This window comes from Sparus aurata, unplaced genomic scaffold (genome assembly GCF_900880675.1).
Source record: "Sparus aurata unplaced genomic scaffold, fSpaAur1.1, whole genome shotgun sequence".
Taxonomy (NCBI): domain Eukaryota; kingdom Metazoa; phylum Chordata; class Actinopteri; order Spariformes; family Sparidae; genus Sparus; species Sparus aurata.
The window spans coordinates 1-27,131 of NW_022045187.1; the positions used below are offsets into that span (position 1 = coordinate 1).

The 27,131-nt window shown below is 38.4% G+C and overlaps 2 protein-coding genes across 2 annotated transcripts; both read left to right on the plus strand.

The window, feature by feature from the left end:
- The first annotated feature begins 2,425 nt into the window (after positions 1-2,425).
- On the plus strand, positions 2,426-4,108 carry LOC115578161 (serine/threonine-protein kinase/endoribonuclease IRE1a-like). The gene is made up of 4 exons (XM_030411010.1): positions 2,426-2,488; positions 2,573-2,796; positions 3,813-3,939; positions 4,007-4,108. Exons 1-4 carry the CDS (start codon positions 2,426-2,428, stop codon positions 4,106-4,108), a joined length of 516 nt encoding a protein of 171 aa, XP_030266870.1.
- A 10,727-nt stretch (positions 4,109-14,835) lies between these two features.
- Positions 14,836-18,940, plus strand: LOC115578158 (uncharacterized). Its single transcript, XM_030411008.1, has 4 exons — positions 14,836-14,947; positions 16,332-18,282; positions 18,397-18,560; positions 18,645-18,940. The coding sequence occupies exons 2-4, from the start codon at positions 16,350-16,352 to the stop codon at positions 18,870-18,872; spliced, it is 2,325 nt and encodes a 774-aa protein (XP_030266868.1). The 5' UTR covers positions 14,836-14,947; positions 16,332-16,349; the 3' UTR covers positions 18,873-18,940.
- The last annotated feature ends 8,191 nt before the right edge of the window (positions 18,941-27,131 follow it).

Genomic DNA, 27,131 nt, shown 5'->3' on the forward strand with positions numbered 1-27,131 from the left:
TGTTGCAGACCTGAAGGAGGAAGTTTAAATTCTAAATGTCAGTGAGGGAAAGGTGTGGCACTCTGTGTAACAAACACGTAGTTAATGCTGTCAGCTATTCTAGTAGTTAGGACAAGTGTAGTAGTTGGATGAGTTTTCAAGTTGTAAAAATGATTTTGCATTACTTCAGATGCTTGTATGTAGATACAGGGAATGGCTTCTGATGGATTTGCACCCCACATAAATAGTGTTTTTTAAATATAATTTAATTTGAATTTCTCAAAATGTATATGTATTCCTTTATAATGTAACATTAATATTATAACCTTCTCTTTTTCACAGTTACGCTGAAGAAAAGAAATGAATATCATGGGATACCTCCAACTGACAGCACCCCCAACAGAAACACATCGTATGATACAGTGTGTATTTGACAATAACCTTGAGGAGCTAAAAGAATTACTGAAAGAGAACGACATTAATGACAATTACTCATGCACAGAGTGTGAAGACTACATAAGCACACTGACTGCTGCTGTTGTAACTCACAACAGGGATATTTTTTACTTTCCTTTTGCCAGCAGGGTGCAGACCCAGACAGTAATTCAGAGCTAGACTTGACACCTCTGCATTATGTGTCACTATCCGAAGCACCACTTTTTTTTTAGTGAAATTGCTTGAAGCAAGAGGTAATCCAGATGGATGTAATCTACATCTATTCACACCACTGCAAGCTGCTGCCATCAAAGACAGAGAGGATGTTGTGAAAGTGCTCATGTCTGCTGGTGCAGTGGTGACATACTTTCTTGTCACTCATCCTCAACATGTGACTCACAAGGAAAAAATAAGTCAGATGATTCACAACTTTGCATCGAAAGGAGATGAATTATTCTCTGAAATCAGATATTTCCTGGATGTGGCAATTGCTGTGCAAAGTGAAACACCTGAACAAGTGTTCAAAACTTTTGACAGTCACATGCTGTTGGAGGATCCTCAGACCCATCTGACCATGACTGAAACACTCTTTACTGTAACTGGGTCAGATGAAGAGAAATACCGGCAGGGAAGTATCAAATGGCTGAAGGACACTGGAAATCTGAACACCTACACTGAAGGAGCAGTCAGACGCTTTCCAAACATTCACAAGGAATATGTACATCACACTATTATTACTTTACATGCAGTTCTGTGTACTGTGGAGGAAATACCAAATGAACAAGCACAAGCTTTAGTCCCCAAACTACTGGACCAGCTTTGCTTAAAAGATAAACCTGATGTATGTGAAGCTGTTCTGCAAACACTGTATGTGATAACACAGAAAACAAAAGGCTCAGATGGCTGGAATCTGGAATTTGTCATGAAATTGTGCAAAACAGTTGCTCCTTTTGTAAAGGTCCATCTCCCCTCAGAGATCAGAGTCTTCACATATGGTGTCATTGCAAACTTACTTTCAGTTGAACATGTGGGTGACATCTTTACATCAGTGGGGATAACTGCAGTGCCTGAGGACATACTGATGTCTGCAGAAATGACCAACAATGACAATCTGAAAGAAGTTCTCAGACAACTGAACAATTATTTCAGCAAACCAAACTTGGAGAGTGATGACTGTTCAGCCTCACCCGGGCCAAGGAAAAATATAGAAAAGCAACAAGAAGACCAAAATTATGAAGTCTCCGCTGCTACACCTGATCTGACACCATTTTCAATTGCGGAGTCAACTTCAGTTTTCATGCCCTTACACCACAAAACTTTGATGTCACATGAATTGCGACCAATCAGCAAGAGGTGGAGAAAAAAATTAGAGAAGCTGGTTAGCACTGTTGGAAGCAGAGTTACCAGAATTGGGAGCATGATTTATGTGAATGATGAAGAGTTCCGTATAGCAAAGGGCAGCGATGGTACTGACGTCTTCTTGGGGCTGAGAGATGATGGCACTGAGGTTGCTATTAAGAGAATGACTAAAAGCAACTACCAGGAGCTGAAGACTGAGGAGGGATTTCTACGACTTCCAGAACTTGATCATCCATTCATTGTACGATACGTTGACTTTGCAGAGGATGAGAACTTTGGATATCTTGGTCTTCAGCTTTGTGAATACACCCTGGAAGAATGCATCAGAAACAATGATGGTGGTCTGCTGAAAGAGAAACTTGTCAAACAGGTTCTGAAAAGTTTAAAAGTGCTTCATTCACATGATCCACCAATTTTACATCGTGATCTCAAACCACAGAATGTTTTGATTGGTAAGAAAAGTTTAAAATATAAAAAATAACAACAATATTTAAATTTACAAGTGTGAAACATAATTCTAATGAGTTTGCCTTCTTTGATTTGTCCTGCAGATGTTACCGGGAGGGCAAGATTAGCAGATTTTGGCATCAGTAGACAGTTATCCACAGGACAAACAACTTGTCGCACAGGCAGAACAGGAACTAAAAGCTGGATGGCCAGGGAGACTTTAACAGGAGAAACTGACATAAGATACAAGCGGAGCACTGATATACAGGTCAGCTTTACTGCTATGTAAACTCAAGTGATGACTTGGAGAAAATACTTCATATATTACAAAACTGTTCTCTTAATTCTCAAGGTGGCAGGAATGCTGATTTATTACATCCTCTCTGGAGGACACCATCCTTTTGGCGACAAACCTCATAAATGTGAGTACAACATTGATGAAGGTTTGTACATGTTGGACCATGTTAAAGATGTGGTGCCAAAGGACCTCATCGAGTGGATGATCAGTAAAGAACCAGAGAGCAGACCGACAGTGGAAGAATGCTTGAGTCATCCCTTCTTCTGGACCACTGAAAGGTAGGAAGGAAATATGTGCACTTTATGTTAGAGCACACTAACAAGATGTACCAAGTCATACTTTTTGTCAAATTAGAAAAATTTTTGAATAATATGGTATTTATCAGACAGTAAACAAAAACAGTTATAGCCTTCCTAACTAATAAGATGTGACAAGACGAATTTTATAACAAATTAGACAAAAAATAGAAAATAAGTATAATAAATTTCTACCCTATGAACTAAACACCGAAATCAGGTTATAATTACGAATTGCAAATGTATTATTAGACCTAAAATGTATATACTTAGACTACTATGCTTAATAACTGCATATTGTAATTAGAAAACAAATAGGAACTATACTATTGCATACAAGTTCATGCAATAAGAAATCAAATACAATACCATATCAAATCCATAACATATTGATTAGACACCCCCTCACTACCAAGTCATACTGAAGACACCACACTTAATGCTTCCACCACAGACCTACAATGGCTCAATTAGACAACACAGGCTGTAATTGATGATGTAGTGCCATATTAATAATGATCAGACAGAGAACAGTACTCAGAGGATGGTGCATTTATTGGGCGTTATTTAATGTAGTTTCACTTTATTACAGAGTAATATGTTGCTAATTATGATCTTGTTTGGACCTTATTAGACTTTCTTTGAGGCCAATTAGTGACACAAGAAAACTGTACTGCTGGTGTAGTTGCTTTCTACTCTAATTACACATTTTTATATCATATATATTATAATTATTATCATATATATCATATATTATGTGTAATATTAAATAAACAACAATGATAGATCATTGTGTCATTATCTTGACAAATGGAATGACATACTGTTGAGTAAGGCTATGTTGCAGGGCTGTATATTAATTATTAGCTTTGTTACAAATGTCAGTGAGATCTTGAGTTTTTCAGGTTACTTAACATTAGAACAGAACCTTTAGGTTACATGATATTTTTGTTTATTTTGTAATTCATATATTCTAAGATAAACTCTTTTGTCAGCAGAGTTGAATACTTGAGAAGGACTGGCAACAGAGAGGAGGCGTCAAACTGCCGACATGCTGACCCGGAACTGATTCGTTCAATAGAACAATACGCCAGGGATGGATCCTTCAGACAGTGGAAAAAGAAGGTGACTGCAACATAACGACTTCAACTTTTATACTCCTCCCCATCACTAATTTTATTTGGTGTTACAGTTTCCACCAGGGTTGGTCCAGAAAATGGATGGATGGAAGAAGCCCTACCCTGACCACATACTGGGATTACTGCGCTTCATCCGAAACCTTCATGAGCACTAGTGAGTGAAACTCAGCTAAAAGTACATCTTTAAGACATGTAAATCTTAAAGAGGTCAAAAAACACATAATTCTTCTCATGTGGTGCATCACTGCAGCATCCCTTTTCACATTGTGTCTTCAACGCTCTGTGTTAGTTAAACAAAACCTGTTTAGTTGCTTGTTCTAATTATTAATTGAAATATGTTTAAAATGTATTTCATAATCAGCTATTAAAGCCAACCACCAGAAACTGAGCATGTTATCTGTCATGCAGACCTCATCTTTGAGGAGTGTTTGAAAGTGGACATCAGGGATATAATTGGCTGTTTTTGACTACTTTTGATTATACCACTACATTTCACCCTATTAACTATTCACCTTGCCTTGTTTGGTGTCATTATTTTCAGCACAACCTCACATGTGTGACTGTACAGTTATTTTTTCATTTTGACATATTATATTAACACTATGGACCTAAAATCACAAAATAACATAAAATCAGAGTAGGAAAATGTTTTATGTGAAAACCACAAATATGTTTAATGAACCAGTTGCATTAGTTTTAATGCAAATATAAATTGTTGTTTGCTAAATTTGTGCATAAGTTTTTGAAATTTACAAAGTTATATGTAACTATTGACATTTAAATGCAGGCAATTCCTCAGGCTCCTCAGCTCAATGAAGAGCTGCACTGCCTGCTCCACATTCAGCAGTCTCCTCATTATTTTGACTCACAACCCAAAAAAAATGACTCCACTACACACTAAACACACTACACTAAACATTACATTACACACTAACTATACACTCCAAACACTCTATATGTCACAAATCTCTCAACTCTCAAAACTCGCCATCTCTGTCACTTTCTGTATCACAGCCGGCATCCCTCACCCGACTTTCACTGTTCCTCAGCAACAAAACTTGCTGCTTGTACACTTTCATGACAAAAGCCTGTTTTTACCGTTTCTTCCTGCACCAGACACAAAGCAAACGTGACGGCAATGTTCCAGAAAAAGCGTGGCGGACATTATTTACCCTAAGTCCGGCTTTGGACGTGTCGGTGCGTCCGGTCCGTCGACTCAGGAGGTGGGCCGTGTGGGTGGCCTAGCAGCTAGCAGCTAGCTAAAAACAAACATCCAAAGATTCCGATTCCAGTTTGTAGTCCTTGCGGATCCGAATCTCCTCAGACCCGAACAGACTCGGTCCGGACTTGTTTAGTCTCATTAATCCACAACAGTCAGTTTAGATGCACAGAACGAGACCAACCGCCGGCAAAATCCCGGTCCAGCTCGCGCTGCTGCAGGTATAAATCTGCTTGTTTCTTAAGGTATGTCGTGGAGTCGGGCTCCGCAGTGATTGGCTCTGGGGTGCACGTGACTGTGGTGGCTCTGGTGGACAATGCTTGCGGCATTTATTAAATAATTTATTAACGGTATCCTTTCAGTCCAAACAAATCCGACGTCGCACACCCTTGAACCAAGCAGCAGCCATGTTGAAACTTAATATTAACAGTTCAATAAAAGAAGATGCATGACAAATGAAAGTCAAAACACAATGCAGGAGTCATTAAGTCTACTAGCACACGATGTAATGCTTTGGTTATTGGTGTCATTCACCCATATATGCTAGTTTTCAATACTTTGAAATGAAAGGTTCCTTTTCCTTTGCAGTGCCGATGATGCAGACAAAGTTAAAGTGATGGAGCTGTTTCCTGATCTCTTCGGATGTGTTTACAAGTTTGCCAAGAGCCAAGGTTGGAATTCAGAGGTCCCTCTGAAGGAAATGTTTCAGAGAGAAACAATGCTGAACAATGCTAGTTGTAGTGTCCCGTCCAAGCCCCATAGCAAGGCTTCAGAAAAAAGAAAAATAGAAAGAAGCCTTTTCACACCTGATTTCATGAAAGCTAAAAGGAATTGTTACGAATAACATTAATAGTGTCTCTTTTCTATTGAAGTGTCCCAATAAGACCTGACAGTGAACCAGCATGAACAATACCAGGACCCTGAAACTGAAGCAGCTAAATGGAATTCAGTCATGATTCATTTTATTATTCACTCCTGTGCTTTTACTTACTGTGACATGTCAAAATGTTTCCTGTGAAATAAGCCTGTAAAGTTTTGCATGTGTTGTACATAATAACTATTTTCAAAAGGCTGCTATCATAATCAGGAACTCTTCTTCTTTTATTTTGCTACATTTATCTGGTTATTTTATTTGTATCTTACAAATTATACAAGTCATGACTTATGAACAAAAACCATAATGTTGTGTTAGATTTGGACCAGCCAACCATGTGGGTTGCTGATTTCTTTTCATTGCTTGGTGCATCAGTATTACCTGAAAAGACCCTGAATAGTTAAGTTTTTCATAATTTTACAATTTTGTGTATTTTGTCATTTAACTACATTATGTGAATTATTTTCCTTTCTTGATTATCCTGTCTCATTACCCGTTCTGCCATATTCTCTCACATGTACTGCCATTTATCTGAATATATGTATTTTTACAACTTGAATAAATATAAGAGCTTTCCAAAATCCTGATTATTTCTTGAGTTTGTTTTACACACGCTTAATGTTGAATGCTGAATGTCTCAAAATACACCATGTAAGAGTTCAGCAATTAATGTATGAAAATATGATTGGAAGATATGTTTCCTTATGTCATGTTAAAAAAAGATGGAGATGCAGACACTAGATTTCAGTGTTGTAAGCTTACGTTGGGGATGGCAGCAGAAACAAACCTCTTTGAGCAGAAATGGATATAAAAAGGGTTGTTTGAATGACAATTCCACTCCAAACCCCTGCCAGATGGTTTTCTTGACAAGAACCAAGTTATCTGCAGTCACTGTGGATGTGAACTGAGTTACCAACGGAGTACGTTGAGTATCAAATATCACTTGCTGGCCGAGCACATAGCTGCTGCAGAGAGCCCTCCTCCCCCTCACAGAACACGCTGTATAGTTTGCAGTGGAGACGCCTGGATAACTACATGAGACAAACTTTCAACAGCGATAGCTAAATGGGTGGCTACAGTTTGCATTCCGATTAAATTCTTTTTGTTAATTTTACAGGAGATTTTCAGTAATTTTAGGTTTTCATTTAAAATTACAGTTAATTAACCATGATTTGAGAGTACATTAATATTATGATTTTTTAGCGACTATTTATTGTATTTCTACATCTTTAACTGTAATTTTACATATAAGTTTGTGTATTTTTTTTTACAGGTTTATTACCATTTTCAAGACAATGTAATAACTGTAAATTAACAGATACTAGCAGTGATTTAAAGATTTACCTTTAGAATTAATTAAGTAATTCACCATAATATGATATAACATTACTACTATGTTTTTTAAAAGGTAATTTAACATATTTCTTTCATATTCAAATGTAATTTTACATAAAATGTCCTTTCCTAATAATGATAATGAAGAAATGTACGTTAAATTTCAGAAATCTTTAGTGTTTCCATAAAATTGCAGGTCCTTAAGTATGCATGGTTAAGGTGATTTCATGTGTTTTTAGAGTAGTATATGTACAGACACAAAAGTAATTTACTGTACATTACTGTATAAAGACAATTTAAATTAATATTTTACAAAAAGTGCACTTCATGTCATTTTACAAAAAGGCTTCTGTATTCTTACAGATTTTTGCTTTTTTTAAACAATAAAATGTCTGTAGATTTGGATATATTAGGAGTCATTTTAATTTGTACCATTTATATGGTATTGTATTAGTACACATTCCACTGTAATTTTGTATAAAATGTTTTTTTACAGGTTCATCTACATTTTCAATAAAACAATAACTGTAGATTAACAGATATTAGCAGTAGTTTAAAGATTTACCCTTAAAATTACAAATAATTAACCGTAATATAAGATTACATTATCATTATATTTTTAAAGGCAATTTAACATGTTTTTTTTCCTTTTCAATGTACATTACAGAAATCAGCAGTCATTCAAAGTGTTTTCCTTAAAATTGCGGGTAACTAATCATATGTCTAAAGTGTTTTTTTGAAAAGGGTCATTAATGGTATCATACATAAAACATACATGCATCATACATAAAAGTAATTCACTGAAAACTACTGTAAAAAACAAATATTTTCCAGAAAGTAGTAGATTATTTTTAAAGATTTTTCTGTGAAGTACAGTGGGATCATGCGTGATGTTTTCCCCACCATTACTGGTGAAAATCTTCAGATTTGAGGAGATGTATCAGTTTCCTTTTTTGTTTATAAATCTGGACTTGCTGCTGGAAAATACGTGCACAACCCCCTTTGTCTTGGATTGTTTGATTCTATGGTGTCTTGTAGAGGTGGATTTCATCATTCGATGTAGATTCAGTTCCTGTCGGTAAGTTCGGCAGGAAGAATCGTTAATATCGTTAGTTTGTTTGTTCGTTCAGTCATGCTTCCGGTACAACATCGTTTAGCGGTGAATCGTGTAATTCACAGTTCTCATCTCCTTGTTCAACATAACACTGTATTCAAGGCAAAAGAGCGAGTGACTGACTGAACGAGGATGCCAGGAGAGGAATCAGTGAACATTTGTTTAAATTTCATCTAATTTTTTTCATGGAAATGGTTGCTACACTTTCCTGTTTCTCACTGGCTAAAATTCGACCACAGTGTCCTAAACTCAGCATACGTTTGGCTGGCTCTCAGTCCTCCTCACCACTCTGATAACTAAACAGTGAACAACAGTTCCCAGTCTTGCCAGATTGGGCGGTTTTCCGTCCAGTTGCAATTATTGTAACAAAGAAACAAGAGCTCACCTTAACGATCCGAAAGAACATGGCGCCACAAAAAAACACAAGTCCCGCTGTGTGCCGAGCGTGAAATCTTTTTGCTGGAAGTTGAGGCATTTCAAGATGCTGGAGGAAACCAGAGTTTCAAAGATTTAGCACTGGGTGTCATTGCTCACTCTGCTGATATCAAATGCCCACATTGAGAGAGTGTTTTCCCAGGTGACGCCTCTAAAGGATGACACCAGAAATCGCGTGGGATTATGGCTCCTTTCCAGCCTCATGGATGTGCGCTCTGGCCTGAGCAGAAACGCACTGACGTCCCTAGTTTGTTTGTGTTTAAATAATGTTTGAGTGTTAATCTCTGGGTCTATTTGCTCTGTACAAGTTGTTGCTGCTAAATTATGTGGGTTTTCTGGTAATCATATTAAGTTTGGTTGACTAATTGTTTAATCTATTTTTAAAAAAGCAGAATTGCGGATATCATTTATTTTTGTGTTTCCTGTTGAACTTTAAATACTGAACCATTGAAATCAGAAACTAACCTGTTAAAAGGGCCGATTTGTGTTTTTTTTTGTGTTATTTTACTAAAACATTTCATAAGTTAAAAGCCTTTTCTAGCTCACCTTCAGCTCACGATTTCTGTGTGTTTCTGTGGAGACAGTAGGAACAAATGACGTTTTTCCAATTTTTGTAAAATTAGATTGGAGCTTTCAATTAAAGCCTGTGCAGATGAACATACTTCCTACCTGTCTCAGCGGAGATGCACTGGCTGTCATAACTACCAGAGATGCAGCAAGATATGATGACTGTATAGATTAATCACATTTTGTGAGTAAAGAATTTTTTGTTGTTGTTAATTTGTGAGCTTTTATTAGCTTTGGACAGAGTCAGGCTGATTGTTTATCTCCTGTTTACCAATATTTGTGTGAGAGCTGCTTGTATTGATGTCATGCCTGTGAAAATGGAGACTCTCATCAATTTAAACTCCATACCCCTTAATGACAAAGTGAAAAGAGAATTTTAGAACATTTTGCAAATTTATCAAAAATTAAAAACTAAAACATAACCAGTTGAGGTGGTTTGGGCATCTGTTGAGGATGCCACCAGGGCGCCTTCCTAGGGAGGTGTTCCTGGCACGTCCAACTGGAAGGAGACCTAATGGTAGACCCAGGATCAGGTGGAGGGATTATATCTCTTCTCTGGCCTGGGAGCACCTGGGGATTCCCCAGTCAGAGTTAGCCGATGCGGCCGAGGAAAGGGAAGTCTGGGGCTTGCTGCTGAAGCTGCTGAAGCTGCTGCCCCTGCGACATGTCTTTGGATAAGCTTGATTAGGTAAATTCAGTTGATTTGACATGATTTGGAAAGGCACACACGTGTCTATGTAAGGTCTCAAAGCTGACAATGAATATCAGAGCAAAAACCAAGCCATGAGGTGGGAAGAACTGCCTGCAGAGCTCAGAGACAGGATTGTATCGAGTCACAGATCTGGGGAAGGGCTACAAACAAAATCTTCTGCAGTGATGGTTAACCTTGTGGAGGTTTTTCCCATAGTGACCATCAGGTCACTTCTCTTACCAAGGCCCTTCTTCCCTGATTACTCAGTTGGGCTTGGTGGCCAGATCTAGGAGGAGCCCTGGTTGTTCCAAACTTCTTCCATTTAAGAATTATGGAGGCCAGTGTGCTCTTGGGAACATTCTGTGCAGCAGAATTTTTTTTGTAGCCTTCCCCAGATCTGTGCCTCGACACAATCCTGTTTCTGAGCTCTGCAGGCAGTTCCTTCCCCCTCATGGCTTGTTCTTTGCTCTGATATGCATTGTCAGCTGTGAGACCTCATCTAGACAGGTGTGAGCCTTATAAATGATGTCCAATCAAGTGAATTTTCCACAGTTAGACTGCGGGGTGGTTGATATGGCCAAAATCTTCGATCACCGTATAAGAAATGTTATATCACGGTAACGGTATATATCACAATATAGTAATTGTTCTGTAAATTCAATAATTGGCTTAAAATAATGATACCATAATTCGTCACGTGATTATTTTCTTTTATTTAAATTTTTTTTTAAATTTAAACATTTTCTCTCATTCACCGGGTCTGTTGTTGCTATTGCTGTTTATTCACTCGAGTCAGTCTCTTTCTCTGTCGTGTGTCTGACTAACACACATGCAGAGCACAGCAGATTGCATTAAAACAAATTAAAGGAATTCCCAGTTTGATACAAAAATTCCTTCTTTTTGAGCTTTATTCCAGTAATGTTAAATAAGCCTTTCTAGCTCTACTTTTACACAATTGGGATTTAAGAGGGAGCTATTCATTTTCCAATAAGATATTTTTTTTAATCCAGATTTATCAGGAAAAAGACTAATATTAATTGTTATTGCCTTGTGCTCTGTTAAGGTTGTAGATAAAACTTCAACCGTGATACTGCCCTTATCAAATGAATTGGATACAAGCCAGAAGTCTACACAACAACGCCTGGAGCAATCCTTATTACTCCACATGTGAATTTGACTATTTGGAAATTTCTCTCTCCATATATCACTTCTTCCTCAGTTCAATCCTTGCCTTTGGTTTTATTTATTCATTTGAGCTTTGTTTCTTCCCAGCTTATCTGATTTCTGTTGTATGGTTGTGCTCTATAGCTTTAATTGCAAACTACAACTGTTAAGTAAGTTAAAGATGTGTTGCTGATTACAAGTCTTTTAAAAAGGTATTGAACTTAAGGATTCCTACTCTGGTAATGTCTGATAAGGAAAAAGCAACTCAAAGTAGAAATGAATGTTTGTCTGCAAATACCAAAAGGTTTACATGGATTGTCTAAACAAATGCCTGTTTTCTCCATAGATGGACAATCGGAGGTATTTAAGGAGGCCTCAGCTGCCTAGCAAGTGAACAGACAGTTTGAAATGATCTGACAACAGTTTCTCATGCACAGTATGTATTGCCCACATTGAATGTATCCTAACATGATTTTTTACATTTGTTTCGTTTGCAAGAAATAGTTGTAGAGTTTAATGGCCATGATTTAAGTCCAAATATTGTTGATTGTCTTCATAAGCTGCTCCTGTGCTTCACAATTGTTGAGTCCAGCTCCCAATACACATTCATTACACTGAGAAAAAAGCCTTAAAATTACTCTTATTGCACATAACAGGCAATAATTGGTCATTTATAATATACTATTTGAATTAATTTTGACTGTAAAATCTACTCCTGTATTTATACAGTTGTATGTAGTTCTCTGATATGGCTATTTACTGTAATTTTACAGTATTAGTTGGAAACTTTGCTTCCATTGCTTTTACCGTTTTTTTTGGGTTTTTTTTAGAGTGTACCTTTGAGGTTATTCTGGAGAATATTCTGGACATTGTTGTTGTGTTGGATTGTTGCAATACTTATTAACACACATTTGCATAAAGCAAGCATATCTGTTCACTCCCATGTTGATAACAGTATTAAAAATGTGAAAATCTTCCTTTAAGGTTCAGTTAGAAGCCAAGAGGCTTCTTCAGTTCTTCAAAGTGGAGGGGAGTTTGCAGGCTTTTAAACTCTGTGTGAGTGTGTTCTTACAGAGTCCTTAAGGACATATGTGAACTCCGAGTTTCAGAGTCGTTAGGACCACTTGTGGGTCGTTAGGGCCAGGTGGGCCTAGGTGTGAACGGGTGTTAAACTGTCTGGACAGAGAAGTAATGTCCACCTCCTACTCATATATTCTAAGATAAACTTGATTACAGCAGAGTTGAATAGCCTTCTTGCTAACTCTGGAGCATTTACAGGACTGTTTAATTAATGTACACTATCCCTGTTAAAATAAACCAATAAATAAAATAAAAATAAAATACTTGAGTATGACTGGCAACAGGGCCAAGGTGGCAAACTGTTGAAATGCTGATGCAGAACTGGTTCATTCATTGGAAAAATGTGCAGGGCGAGGAAGCAATGTTAACGCTACATTTCTCCTCTAATCAGCAGTCAAAGAAAGTTATAGTATATTACGTTGGATTTTGGCACCTCTATGGCTCGTTATGGCAGTGGAGAGTGAAGATAAATCCAGTTTTTAAGCCCAAAACTTTTAAAAACAACCTCTGTACTCTCCTCAGCTCCCGGTGTTTTCCTCCTAAAGCTCCTGGCTCCGGCTGTCTCCTCCAGAAACAGACTCGCTCCTCAATCACAAAACACCGGCCCATTTCCCTCCTCTTCGGTCTTTCAGTCCAATTTATCACAAAGAAATGCATATTAGATGACTGATATATGAAATAAAGTGCCATCCTCTAATTATGAGCAACTTTAGGCCTCAATATAATTTAATATAGCATTGGCTTCATTTCTCAGCCCTTGAGGTTGTTGCTTGGTATTTACTGTAATCATGGATTTCATCGCTCAAACAAAAATGTTACAGTTACACTTCAGTTTAGTTATTTTCTGTATCTTTCTTTAATTCTGTAGTTTTTTGATATGAATGATATGTTCCTGAAAGTTTCTGATGTATTTTATTTTCTATAAATGTTCCTTGGAGTCCTGTGCATACCACTAGAGGGAGCTCACATACTACCACAGTTTGAGAACAGCAGTACTAGACAGTTTTTAACAACTCATAATAATTATTTGAGGTGTTGCAGTTTCCATCAAAATTAGTCAAAATGATGGATGACTGCGCTTTATCTAAAAGCACCAGTGAGTTATACAGTATCATCATTTATAAACACTGAAATATCACAATGTGATGTGGGAATTATTTTACTTTCCTCACAAAGGACAGTTGAGTTCTTTATTTTAACCAAATGTTAAAAGAGTTTTTGCAGACAGATGATTTATGTGTGGTCATATAGAGAGTACAAATATTACACTGATATTTTTCTTAAATGGTCTTTGTATTGTGTTGTATGAGAGAAAACAAGCCAAAAGACATTGATAATAAACTTGGTCTTTAGACTGTAAGGAGTGGTTAGGATTTTTTTTCTTTTATAATCTTTCTCTCTTCATTTGTTAAACAGTGACATTGTGTTTAAACTGCAGTAAATTGAACAAGTCTGGATTTGGAGGAGTGAGCTGATCATCTTTTTTCCTTGACTGGCCAAAACTGAAACTTAATGAACTAACTCATCACAGGGATATTTTTACTTTCCTTTTGCAGTAGGGTGCAAACCCAAACAATATTTCACAGAAAAACTTCACACCTCTGCATTATGTGTCACTTTTTAAAGCACCACTTGATTTTGTGGAGAAACTGCTTGAAACAAGAGCTAATCCAGATGGATGTGATCTACAGGTATACTCACCACTGCAAGCTGCTGCCATCAATGACAGAGAGGATGTTGTGAATGTGCTTATCTCTGCTGGTGCAACAGTGACCGAGTTACTTGTCACTCATCCTCAATATGTGACTCACAATTAAAAAATAAGTCAGATGATTCACAACTTTGCATCGAAAGGAGATAAATTATGCTCTGAAATCAGATATTTGCTGGATGTGGGTATTGCTGTGCAAAGTAAAACACCTGAACAAGTGTTCAAAACTTCTGACAGTCACATGCTGTTGGAGGATCCTCAGATACATCTGACCATGACTGAAGTTCTTTTTACTGTAACTGGGTCAGATGAAGAAAAATACCGACATGGAAGTATCAAATGGCTGAAGGACACTGGAAATCTGAACACCTACACTGAAGCAATCAGTCGCTTTCGAAAGATTCACAAGGAACATAAAGGATACTATTATTACTTCACAGTTCTGTGTACTGTGGAGGAAATACTAAATGAACAAGTACAAGCTTTAGTCCCCACTACTAGACCAGCTTTGCTCTAAAGAAAGGTGATTGGACCCTACACTCTTCCATTAGTGGGTCAGATATAGAGAAGATAGAAGATATTGTACGAAAACAACGTCACCAGGTCATTTTTGACCTAACAAAGGGTTAAAAAAGAAGTACAAGGGGAAAGTCCTCCCACTTCCTGTAAAAGCCCAACCCATCATCTAACGGGTCTTTTCCTTTCTCGGGACAGAACGAAAAGCTGGAAGAAACACAGATAAAGCACAGCTTGTTAAGTTTTGATCAACATAATTCATACTACGGTACACACTACTTAAACTTTGTAAGTTCATTTTCCTACAATTCTCTTAACATTCACCTTCAAATTGTACTGTAAATCATAGAAGGGGAGTTCAGAAGATCTTCCAGATGTGAAATTAAAAAATCGAATACAAGCTGTGGGCCAAACTGCAGTGTTGCTTGAATTGTGTGGAAAAGCAGCGTATAGAGTTTGAATTGTTATTTGTCTGCTTGAGCCAGGATTGTGGAAACAAGGGCGAGTTGAAGTCGAGGTTGAATGTGGGATTTATTTAACATTCATCATCCTCTGCTTGAATGGAAAAAATGGCAGACAAACATCGATTATCTTTGTAATTATGAATGTTATCGATGAGTAAAATAGACAGTGAATTCCCAATTGAGACGAATATTTTTGTGTTTTAATGGAGTGAATACATTGAAAAATGTGGAAAAGATTGAGGTCAAAATAACAGACGGTTATTCACGACCAATAATCAGTGTGCTCACCTTAAACAAACACAGTCATGTTGACCTACTCGCCTTTAGTTTTCACTCTTGTGGTTATTTGAAGTTATCAGAATGAAAGTTTACATGAAAACACAATATTTCACCTTGTACCTGCGACCACCAAAGTCTATTAATGAAAAGTCCACAGCTCTGCTTATTCAAAGTTTAACTCCTGTTGCAGACCTGAAGGAGGAAGTTTAAATTCTAAAGTTCAGTGAGGGAAAGGTGTTGCACTACGTATTTGTTCATTTGAGATAAGACAAACTACAACTTACTTTTTACCATTTATTTAGAATTGTATCATTAAGTAAAGCTTGATCAAGGACTTTCTCTGTTTGAAACTGGCTGACTCTCTAAATCTCACCTCGATGCTTCTGTGCGAAACAAGTGTTATCTCTTGAACTTTGCCTGTCCATTGGAAAGCAGCTGTGCTCTTTCTCATACCCTGGCTTTTCTCTCCAATGTATTAACCCCCCATAAATAGGACTAATGCTTGCAACCTATCTCGTTTATCAATAGGATATGTACAGCTCTTTTAATAATACAGTGTATTGGTGCATGACAATTGTATCACAGTGTCTTAGACTCAAATCAGTGTGCATAAATCAGACAAGTGGATAGAGTGCACAGGAATCTCTGGGCAGGTGGTCATGAGGGCATAGTGATTTGTCACAGTGGTCAGGTGAAATTTAAATGAATAAATCTTAACAAAAGTTAGGACAAGTGTAGTAGCTGGATGACTTTTCAAGTTGTAGAAATTATTTTGCATTACTTCTGGTACTTATATGTCGTTACAGGGAATGGCTTGTGATGGATTTGTACCTCACCTTAATAAAATTATTTTAAATAAGATTTAATGTGAAAATGATATGATTCATACCTCATATAACAGTAATATTATAACTTTTTCTTTTTCACAGTTACACTGAAGAAAAGAAATGAATATCAACCCACAGTTCCAACTGGCAGCACCCCCAACAGGAACACATCGTATAATACAGTGTTTATTTGACAACAACCTCAAGAGGCTAAAAAGATTACTTAAGGAGAACGACATAAATGAACTTTACCCATGCACAACGTGTAATGACTACATAACCCCACTGACTGCTGCTGTTGTAACTCACAACTGGGATATTTTTACTTTCCTTTTGCGGCAGGGTGCAAACCCAAACAATGTTTCAGAGCAAGGCTTCACACCTCTGCATTATGTCTCAATGTATGATGCACCACTTGATTTTGTGGAGGAACTGCTTGAAGCAAGAGCTTATCCAGATGGATGGGATCTACATCCATACACACCACTGCACACTGCTGCCATCAACAACCGACATGACGTTGCAAAAGTGCTCATCTCTGCTGGTGCATTGGTGACACACTTAGATGGCACTCATCATCAACATGTGACTGACAATGTGAAAATAACTCGGCTGATTCACAAGCTCGCATCGAAAGGAGATAAATTATGCTCTGAAATCAGATATTTTCTTGATGTGGAAATTGCTGTGCAAAGTAAAACACCTGAACAAGTGTTCAAAACTTTTCACAGTCACATGCTGTTGGAGCATCCTCAGACCCATCTGACCATTAATGAAGTTCTTTTTACTGAACCTGGGCCAGATGGAGAGAAATACCGCCAGGGAAGTATCAAATGGCTGAAGGACACTGGAAATCTGAACACCTACATTGAAGGAGCAGTCAGACGCATTCCAAACATTCGCAAGGAATATGTACATGACACTATTATTACTTTACATGCAGTTCTGTGTACTGTGGAGGAAATAACAAATGAACAAGCACAAGCTTTAGTCCCCAAACTACTGGACAGGCTTCGCTTAAAAGAGAGACCTGATGTGTGTGAAACTGTTCTGCAAACACTGTATGTGATAACACAGAAAACAAAAGGCACAGATGGCTGGGATCTGAACTTTGTCAAGAAATTGTGCAAAGCAGTTGCTCCTTTTGTCAAGGTCCATCACCACTCAGAGATCAGAGTCTTCACATATGGTGTATTTGCAAACTTAGTTTCAGTTGAACATGTGGGTGACATCTTTACATCAGTGGGGATAACTGCAGTGCCTGAGGACATACTGATGTCTGCAGAAATGACCAACAATGACAAGCTGAAAGAAGTTCTCAGACGACTGAACAATTATTTCAGCAAACCAAACGTGAAATGCGAGGACTGTACAGCCTCACCTGGGCCGAGGAAAAAGAAGACCAACAAGAAGACAAAGAAGAACAAGAATATTGACATATCAGACAAGGAAGAAGACCCAAATGACAAGTATTTGAGTGATGCAACTGATCCAACATCAGTTCCTGTTGTGGAGTCAACTTCAAATGTTCAGCCACTCCACTCCAACACCACTGTGTCATCAGATACACACACGTGGCTACAAATCAGCAAGAGGTGGAGAGAAAAATTACAGAAGCTGGTTAGCACTGATGTAAGCAGAGTAACCAGAATTGGGAGCATGAAGTATGTGAATGATGAAGAGTTCCACATAGCAGAGGGCAGTGATGGTACTGACGTCTTCTTGGGGCTGAGAGATGATGGCACTGAGGTTGCTATCAAGAGAATGAAAAAAAGCAATTATCAAACGCTGAGGAATGAGGAGGGATTTCTACGACTTCCAGAACTTGATCATCCATCTATTGTACGATACGTTGACTTTGCAGAGGATGAGTACTTTGGATATCTTGGTCTTCAGCTTTGTGAATACACCCTGGAAGAATGCATCAGAAACAATGATGGTGGTCTGCTGAAAGAGAAACTTGTCTATCAGGTTCTGGAGAGTTTAAAAGTGCTTCATTGTCAAAATCCTCCAATTGTCCACCGTGATCTCAAACCACAGAATGTTTTGATTGGTAAGGAAAAGTTCAAAATGTATTGGAGTATTGAAATTAAATCAGAAATTCAGAATGACAGCAACAGTATTCCAAATTTATAATTATTATACCTTTTTGTGATTTGTCCCGTAGATGTTAACGGGAGGGCGAGATTAGCAGATTTTGGCATCAGTAGACGGTTACTCAAGGGCCAAACAACTTATTGCACAGGCAGTGCAGGAACAAGATGCTGGAAGGCCAGGGAGACTTTAACAGACGAAGCTGACATACGATACAAGTCAAACACTGATGTACAGGTCAGTTTTACTGCGACAAAAACTGCATTGATGAATAATTGAAGAATACTCCTATCATTGCTCAAATGATCTGTTAATTTTTAGGTGGCAGGGATGCTGATTTATTACATCCTCTCTGGAGGACACCATCCTTTCGGCGACAAGCTTCATAAATGTGAGTACAACATTGATGAAGGTTTGTACGCGTTGGACCATGTTGAAGATGTGGTGGCAAAGGACCTCATCGAGTTGATGATCCACAAGGAACCAAAAAAGAGACCAACAGTGGAAGAATGCCTGAGTCATCCCTTCTTCTGGAAACCTGAGAGGTAGCATCAGTTTCATTGTCACCTTTTATTTCTGTGTATAGCAGCTCGCATTGTGTTAACAAGAATCGATGCCGACGAGTGGCTCAGTGAGGCTGCTCTCAGTGATGCTAACATGCTGATGCTAAGAAGGTATATTGTTTAACATGGTCACCATATTAGTCTTGCATCATAGCATGCTAATACTGTAGATGCTAATTTGTGGGTCAGTGACAAATAAGAGTTTGCATTATGAGCAAATCAAAAATGTTTTAATAAATAGTTTTAAAAGCTTGCATCAGGTTTGCAAACATTTATATTTTGTATTTCTGTTGGTTTCATGCAATTTTCAAATAGATTTTGAACATTTTTTTAGGAAAGGGAAGATGGATTACCCCTGAAAATGTCAAGTGGTGTAACCACAACAGAAGGAGAAATATTAAATATCTATTTTCACCTAGAGTGTATGCAAGTGTAATTATAAAAACAGTTACTTAATTTCAATATATTACTTTTTTTCTAAGAACACTTAAAAATAGTTCCACATAGTAAGTTAGTTCACATTACATCTTTAATCAGCATAAAAAACTTCTGATATTTGACAAAATCAGCCTATAACCGAAAGGAATGTAATAACAGTCAAATGGTGTAACCGGTTACACCATTTGACTTTTCAATTCAAATTTAACAGGCAATATAATGGACACCTATGTAAGCACATGGCCTTGATGTGAAGATTTCAAACACATAATACTTATTTTTACAGTTATTATGAATTATAAATGATTTCCTAAGGTCATACCATTTGACATGTAACTCAAAGCACACCTGACCATACCCTAAAAATGTCAAATTATCAAGATTTAAGAGAGAGCTACTAACCTTGGCATGCAGCAGTCAGGCTCATCAGGGGTCCTTCTTTGTGATATAATTTCCTGCCACATGGTCTTCTTACACAAATGAACAAAATGGCTCTTTGAATGTCGGTTACACCGCCTTGACAATTTAGGAAGTTGACTTGACAGACACAATTCCCCAAATTCGTTATAATATTCAGAACAATGATGTTCCATATAATTTATTCGTTGTTAAACAACACACATGTAGGAATATGCCAAACTATTTGATAATGTGTTTTAAAGAGAATTTCATCCTTTTTGAACAAGTTTTTCATACCAAGTTTTAATGGTTACACCACACTGACATTTTTACCATGGATGGAAACTTTCTTTTTGTGCTATCACTGAAAAAAGCTCCTTCAGGTAAATAAATGAGTGCTGATGTAGTTCTACGTAAACTCCAACAGTAGGACCTTGACCCTGGTCTGTCATTGACACGGCTGATGTTAAAGACCTGTACTTAAAGGAAATAGAGAACATGAGTCGAAATTCTTTGCTTGAGTGAGGATGGTGTCAAAAATGTAAAAATAAGTCTGTAGTGCTTCTTCTCATTATGTGAATATTGTAATTAAAACAATGTAATGGAATATAAAAGCTTTACATTTAAAAAAAAAAAAGAGAGTTTTAAAGTTTGGAAGGATTCTCTGTATTATACGATTATCTGTTGATGATAGAAATTAGTGTTTGATCATGTTTGTTTCAGGGTGAAAGATCAATAAGATCACATCTAACCTTGATATTATAATTTGTTCCTTTTTATATGGTGTAATATCACAATGTGATGTGGGAATTATTTGACTTTCCTCACAAAGGACAGTGGAATCTTTAATTTCCCCAAATGTTAGTGGAGTTTTTGCAGACTGTTGTGCTGAGAGAAACGTGCTTTTGTTAAGAAAGAAAACCTTAATGGAATATGCAAGCTTTACAACATGCAGATTCTTTTGTATGATTTTTGTTTTAAGCATATTGAATGTTACTCTCAAAATATACTGTACATTTAGTCAGCTGAGTATCAAAATACATGTGTACAAGTATGATTGTAAGATGTGTTTTATCATTCACTGATCATTACCATTAGAGCTCTGGCTCTAAAAGTCCCAGTTCATCTTCTCCACTCTAAGAAGCGTTAATTACTTTGTTACGTGGAAATCTCACAATATAATGACAAATTAACAAAGAACATTGGGATCTAAAAGCTGATAAGTGTATGATGAAGATTCAAATGAACATGTTAAACTGACAAGAGACAATCTTTTTTCTATAGTTTATTACACTACGTTGAGAGTTGAATGCACAATGTGACACACAGCAAAGAGCCACAGGTGAGAATTGAACCCTGGGCCACTGCAGTGAGGACACAGTCTCTCTACATCGGGCACCACTAAACACCATTTTCACCTTATAGAATACAACAGCAAGGATTTATATTGTGATTTTATTCAAGGAAATATTTTAATTCAAGGAAATATATGGAAATATCTGTGTCATTACTACAAGTAGCTTTGTGCTTTACCACCATATATCTGACATGGTTTCAGCTCTAGTGTCTTTTAAGCCAGATATTAAGTGTTATTGTTCTTTATATAAGAATGATAGTATAACAAAACAAACAGTACTATGGGGTAATCCATCTGTATTGTCATTGCTCAAACCCTACTTAAAATGTTTCAGTTTCCTTAACAGGCCTATTTTAAACATTTTCATAGATAAATGTTGGGACCCACAGATGAAGTTGTTAATTGTGGATTTCAAAATTGACTCTGAACTGAACTCGGTTTCCCAGAATTCCCCATTCTTCACACCTAGGTGCAAAATTCAGCTTTGAGCTACTATTGGTCACGGTGACAGTTCCCCCTCTGACCAGATAGTCAGAACTCCAGCACCTTCCTTTGTACTTCCTCTTATTCTCTTATCCTCACTCCTTCAACCTCGACACTGTCAAGAACTCCGGAATCCTTCGATCAGTACGAGCTGTTATGGTAATCTTGGTTGTAGTTATTAAGTTAATTATTAATCAGAGTCACCAACTGATAGTTTAGTACCTTCTTGTGAGACTGATTTGATGAATTTGCTATCTTTTCTCTTCTTCAAGGGTGGAGCCCCAAGGTGATCTAATGTAAATTGGATCTCATGATTTATTTGTTATCAATAATTATCTATGATGATCATGAATTATTATTGATTCCAAATTTAACTCAAACTCCCTTTTAACGTTGCATGAACACTACATAACTGTGCCTTGTGGAATGCAGTGTACAACATAATGGTGCCCTGTGTGAGACAGTGGATTGTTGGTGTCACAGGGTTGAGGGAAATAGGAGGTGGACCCAAACGCGGTTACTCAGACAGGAGGCAGGATTGTGGAAAACAAAAGTGAGCTTTATTAAACAAAAGGCGAAATCTACAAAAACCAAGAAGCAACAAACTGACAAAGACTGAAGGGGAAACAAAGACTTAAATACAGAGACACACTGATGAGGGGACGAGGTGCAGGTGAGGAGAGAGAGGAGGAAGGAGGCCAGGTGGGGTAACGAGGGGGGGTGCACAGAGGAGAGAACACTGACAGACAGGGAGACAAACTGCAACAGGGGGAATACACAGGACACACTGAAAGGACCATGAATCATGAACCATGATGTCAGGTTAGGGTTTAAAGGGGAAAACTTAGGAAGGGATATATGAGGTGGACCCAAACGCAGTTACTCACGGGAGGCAAGGATAAAGGGGAACGAAAGGCGAGCTTTATTAAATGAAAGCTCGATGCAAAAAAAACAAAAACAGACAAAACGAAAGGCAAAATAGCAAACAAGAACTAGACAAAGTTCCTATCAAAAGCAAAGTTCAAATCAAAGGCAAAATGCAAAAGGCAAAATCCAAAAACACATACCAAGAGGAACTGGGAAAGAACTGGGAAACAACAGGAGCAGACAGGGGATGACAAATACAATGACCGGACAAGGAGCTAGGGGAATACACAGACTAAATACACAGACGCTGATGAACAGACGAGGAACAGGTGAGAAGAGAGGAGGGAGGAGGCCAGGTGTGGTAACGAGGGTGAGGAGCACATGAGAAAACATGAAGAGAACAATACAACAGACAGAGGGGAGAACATAGGAGAAACTTAAAGGACACAGAGGGGCATGGAAAATCTAAACAAAGACACAACAAGACATGATACAAAGAAATAAATCCATAACCAGAACATAACAAAGACATCACTCTAGAGCGGTCAACGTCAACTGGCGGCCCGCAGGCCAAATCCGGCCCGCCAGAGATTTCCATCCGGCCCCCAGAATAATACTTCTGAAAATTAGCGCGTGCCATAGCCTGCCATCAATAAATCATTGTAATAAATGCATCAATGTCATTGCACATTTTGTGGCGGGTTCCAGCGCAAGAAAGCCTGCACACGAGTCACCTCATTAAATTCGACACCGGTTCTGCGCTACTGATGTAATAATGTGCAGTTCCCACAAATTACAGTTTCACAATCAAACATCTTCAGAACAAAACAAGGGCACACAGCAACAATCAGACATGTACACAAGGCATCAAATCGAAACACGTCAAATCAACCAACAGTCGGATAAACACTAAACAGTCACTCCCATAAGTCTTTGCGCCTTCAGCGCTCCGCGTCGGCAAACGAGACTCCTCTGATCATTACAATATTTTATTGTTTCACGTGCTCATTTTTCTCAAATGTCAAAATTGTCCTTGCTTGGGCTTTAGCCACAACTGCGGTGTCTCAATAACAACCATCAACATAACACAGTAATTGCAAGCTTTCTCTCATGACAAATAAAAGCGACAGGCCTCAGTTAAATGTTTATATTTATATCAAATTAAAGAAGCCTGTGATCCAACAAATCAATACAAATCAATACAAATAAAGTAAAACCAAGAAAATCCCAAGACTGAAATATTCCCATTTCCTTAATGGGAGAAGTTACATTTCCCCTTCGACACTATCTTTTTAATGTTGGGCTTGACAGCTGTCAGGCTTATGGGCAAGCAGGCCTCCAAAGACTGGTTTGACAGTCGGTTCCTCTCATGCGGTTTTATAGAGTTCATTTTTGAGAACGCAGCTTCACAGGTGTATGTTGATCCAAACATGGTGAGAACATACATGGCCAGTGTCTTCAGTGTGTCATACTCTTGGGGACAAGCTTTCAGCACCACGGAGAGCAGCCCTCACGTCACCGGCTGCCTGGATGTCAATCAGTTCACTGCGAACAGCCGCCTCATCCAGCGGCATCACCTTCCTCACGTTAGCGGACCTGGGCTGACAGTGAACGGGTCACACACAAATCCAATGACATCCCTGAAAATGGCAAAGTCATCAAATCTGGCAGAGAAATTTTCCCTCAGCTGTGTGATAAATGTCTTCATGTACTCTGTGACCCTGCTGTGACCAAATGTCTTAAGTGTGTTAAAGTGTAGCAGCCTCCCCGACAACAAATCTTAGTAGTGTGTGAGGAGCTGAAGAGGACGGACGTGCTCCGTGTTGCTCCGTGTTGAACAAGAAGAAGCCAAAGAAGAAGCCTGACTGCACGGAAAAGTGAGACAATGCCTCCTAAGTCAGACCCTAAGTGGGATCAATTGAATGAAAGCCTGATGGAATTGCGGAAACAACATCGGATTGTGACCGATGAACTTCGGAAAGATCTGATGGCGGAGTTGAGAGAGATGAAGAAACAGATAGAACCTCTCAACAAGGCTGAAATTAAACAACTCCGGCAGGAGAATGAGAAAAAAGACCAGCTGATAAAGGAGCTGGGAAACAAAGTGGAGGAGCTGGATCAACAGGGAAAGCTCAATGATGTGATTGTGACTGGCCTCATAATCAAGCCTCCAACCTACGCAGCGGCGGTTGCAGCTGGGAATTCAGCCCATGAGCCTGGTGAATCTGAGATAAAATCTGTGGAGAAGCAGGTGTCTGAGTTCCTGAATGGTAAAGGCATCGAGGTGAATTTCGGCAACGTGGAAGTATGTTACCTCTTACCTCGAAGGAAAGAGTCAGCAACTCGAGCTGTCATCCTGAAATTCATCAACAGAAAATACAAGACTGCACTGCTGAAGCAGGGCAAGAAGCTCAAAGGCTCGAATGTCTATATCAATGAGAATCTCACCAGAAAGAATGCAGACATCGCCAGAAACAGCTCGCCAACTGAAAAAGGATGGTAAGATACAACACTACCTGGACGGCTAACTGCAGAATCTACATCAAAACAAATGGAGCATCAGCTGAAGAAGTCAAAATAATCCAGATCAGGAGCAAGGATGAGTTGGAGAAATACAATAACTAAGGTATGGCTCACGAACACTCCATAACTACAGCACAGCAAAGTTCAACGGTTCTTACACGGACTGAAAGTATGATGGGAATATCTGAAAGGATTGCTGAGCTAGGAAGTGTGGAGTTCATTACAAATCAACATGTGAATCATACCTTATCTGACCCGAACGAAGGAATTGACCCGGATAATCACTTCTGTTTCAACATGACTGGGAATTGCAAGTATTATACTGAAGTTCAATACATGAGACAGCGCTAAGATGGACGGGAAACTGTCTCTAATTCACTTTAACAGCAGGAGTCTATATACCAACTTCGGCCATATCAAGGAATACCTAAATCACTTCAAAACCCCTTTCTCCATCATTGCAGTGTCGGATTAATGAAGACAAAGGCACAGATTTTTTCCTGGATGGATATAATCTTGTAAAAAGTATGTACATTCAATCGTTGATCAGTACAGATCAATACAGGAGGGTTGATAAAGGTCAGAGGCACGAATCAACAGACACTGTGCAGACACTGTGTTGAGACGGCATGTGAGCATAACAAATACCATTCTGTACCCAAACAATAAGTTGAACCTGAGAAAATTGTATGGTCCAAGGCCAATGCCAGTTGTACATAGCAGGATGTTGTTATAATGTGTATCAACAATGTGAGATAACTTAGGTACGAACACTGTGACACTACTGTGAGTTATCACAAGTTCTTCTGAGCTGTGAAGAACTCAACTAGCCCTGTAAATCGGCACACAACAATAGACACACATGTAATCTGTATGTACTGTCTAGAGCTTGAATTCAGCTCTGTATGCTACTGCTGTAATATGTTTTGTCAAAGGTCATAACAAAAGAAGTTGAAAAAAAAAAAAAAAAGAAAAGAAAATGTAAAATGCAAATGACAAGAAAAGATCAGGATGAAGATTTTATCCTGTGGGTAATGGGGGCGGGACTTGATAAGCTTTGGCTTCTCCCGCTTTTCCCTTTCGGCCATGTGTATTGTATTATATGAACAATGATGAAATGTGATGTTTATGAATTGACATGCCCGATATAAACAACATAAATAAATAAATAAATAAATAAATAAATAAATAAATAAATAGTGGAAAATATCATGTTTGTTTCCAAAGGCATCAAGTTTTTCCACCATATTCACCACTTGCATTTTCTTTCCCCTGTAATTGTAGATTTAGTGCGTTCAAATGGGAAAATATGTCCGTTAAAAATGCAACGTTGCACATGTATTCTGCGTCTTGCATGATGCGCAGGTGGTCAGCTGCCGCTTTAGATTGACTTTGCATCAAAAAATCTACAACTTGATCCCTGAGTTCAACGAAACGCTCCAGTGCTCTGCCCTTACTCAGCCAGCGCACGTCATTGTGGAGTAAGAGGTCATGGTGAGAGGCTTCCAAATCCTGCACAAATCTTCGGAATAAACAGTGCTGTGCACTTGAATTTCCCCTGATGAAGTGACATATTTTCATTGTTTTGTCCAGAACCTCTTTAAGTTCGCCACTTAATTTTGCGCACAGCACGCTTTGGTGAATTAGACAGTGAAGTGCATTAATACTGGGAGCGACAGCCTTAATTCTGTTCACTAGTCCTCTGTTTCTCCCAATCATGGCAGGAGCACCATCTGTGACAACCAGGTTGACTTCTTCAAAAGACAGTCCATGCTTTTGAAATAGTTCCTCCAGCTTATCAAAAATAATAGCACCAGTGGTCAGGCCCTCCAGTGGAATCAAGGCCAGCAGCTCCTCTCTGAAATGTTTGCCATCAAAATATCTGACGAAAACGCACATTTGGGAAATGTCAGTATTGTCGGTGGACTCATCAATAGCCAGCGATAGGTATCTGGCTTCTTTGATCTCATCAATTACAAGTAGCTGGACATCCTCAGGCCAAAACATGGACATGGCGAACAGCAGTTTTAGCAGACAGAGGTATCTGCTTAACAGACGCAATTATCCTGTCCATAGATTTGTCAGTGGCATGTTCCTCCAGAACAGCCACCATGCACTCCTTAAAAACCTCAGCATCGGTGAATGGCTTGTTATGCTTGGAGAGTTCCCAGGCCGCCT

Coding starts and splice junctions, on each gene's coding strand:
- LOC115578161 (XM_030411010.1), top strand. CDS start 2,426: ATGGCCAGGGAGACTTTAACAGGAGAAACTGACATAAGATACAAGCGG. Junction 2,489..2,572: donor AGCGGAGCACTGATATACAG/GTCAGCTTTACT, acceptor TTAATTCTCAAG/GTGGCAGGAATGCTGATTTA. Junction 2,797..3,812: donor TTCTTCTGGACCACTGAAAG/GTAGGAAGGAAA, acceptor TTTTGTCAGCAG/AGTTGAATACTTGAGAAGGA.
- LOC115578158 (XM_030411008.1), top strand. CDS start 16,350: ATGAATATCAACCCACAGTTCCAACTGGCAGCACCCCCAACAGGAACA. Junction 18,283..18,396: donor ACCACAGAATGTTTTGATTG/GTAAGGAAAAGT, acceptor TTTGTCCCGTAG/ATGTTAACGGGAGGGCGAGA. Junction 18,561..18,644: donor AGTCAAACACTGATGTACAG/GTCAGTTTTACT, acceptor GTTAATTTTTAG/GTGGCAGGGATGCTGATTTA.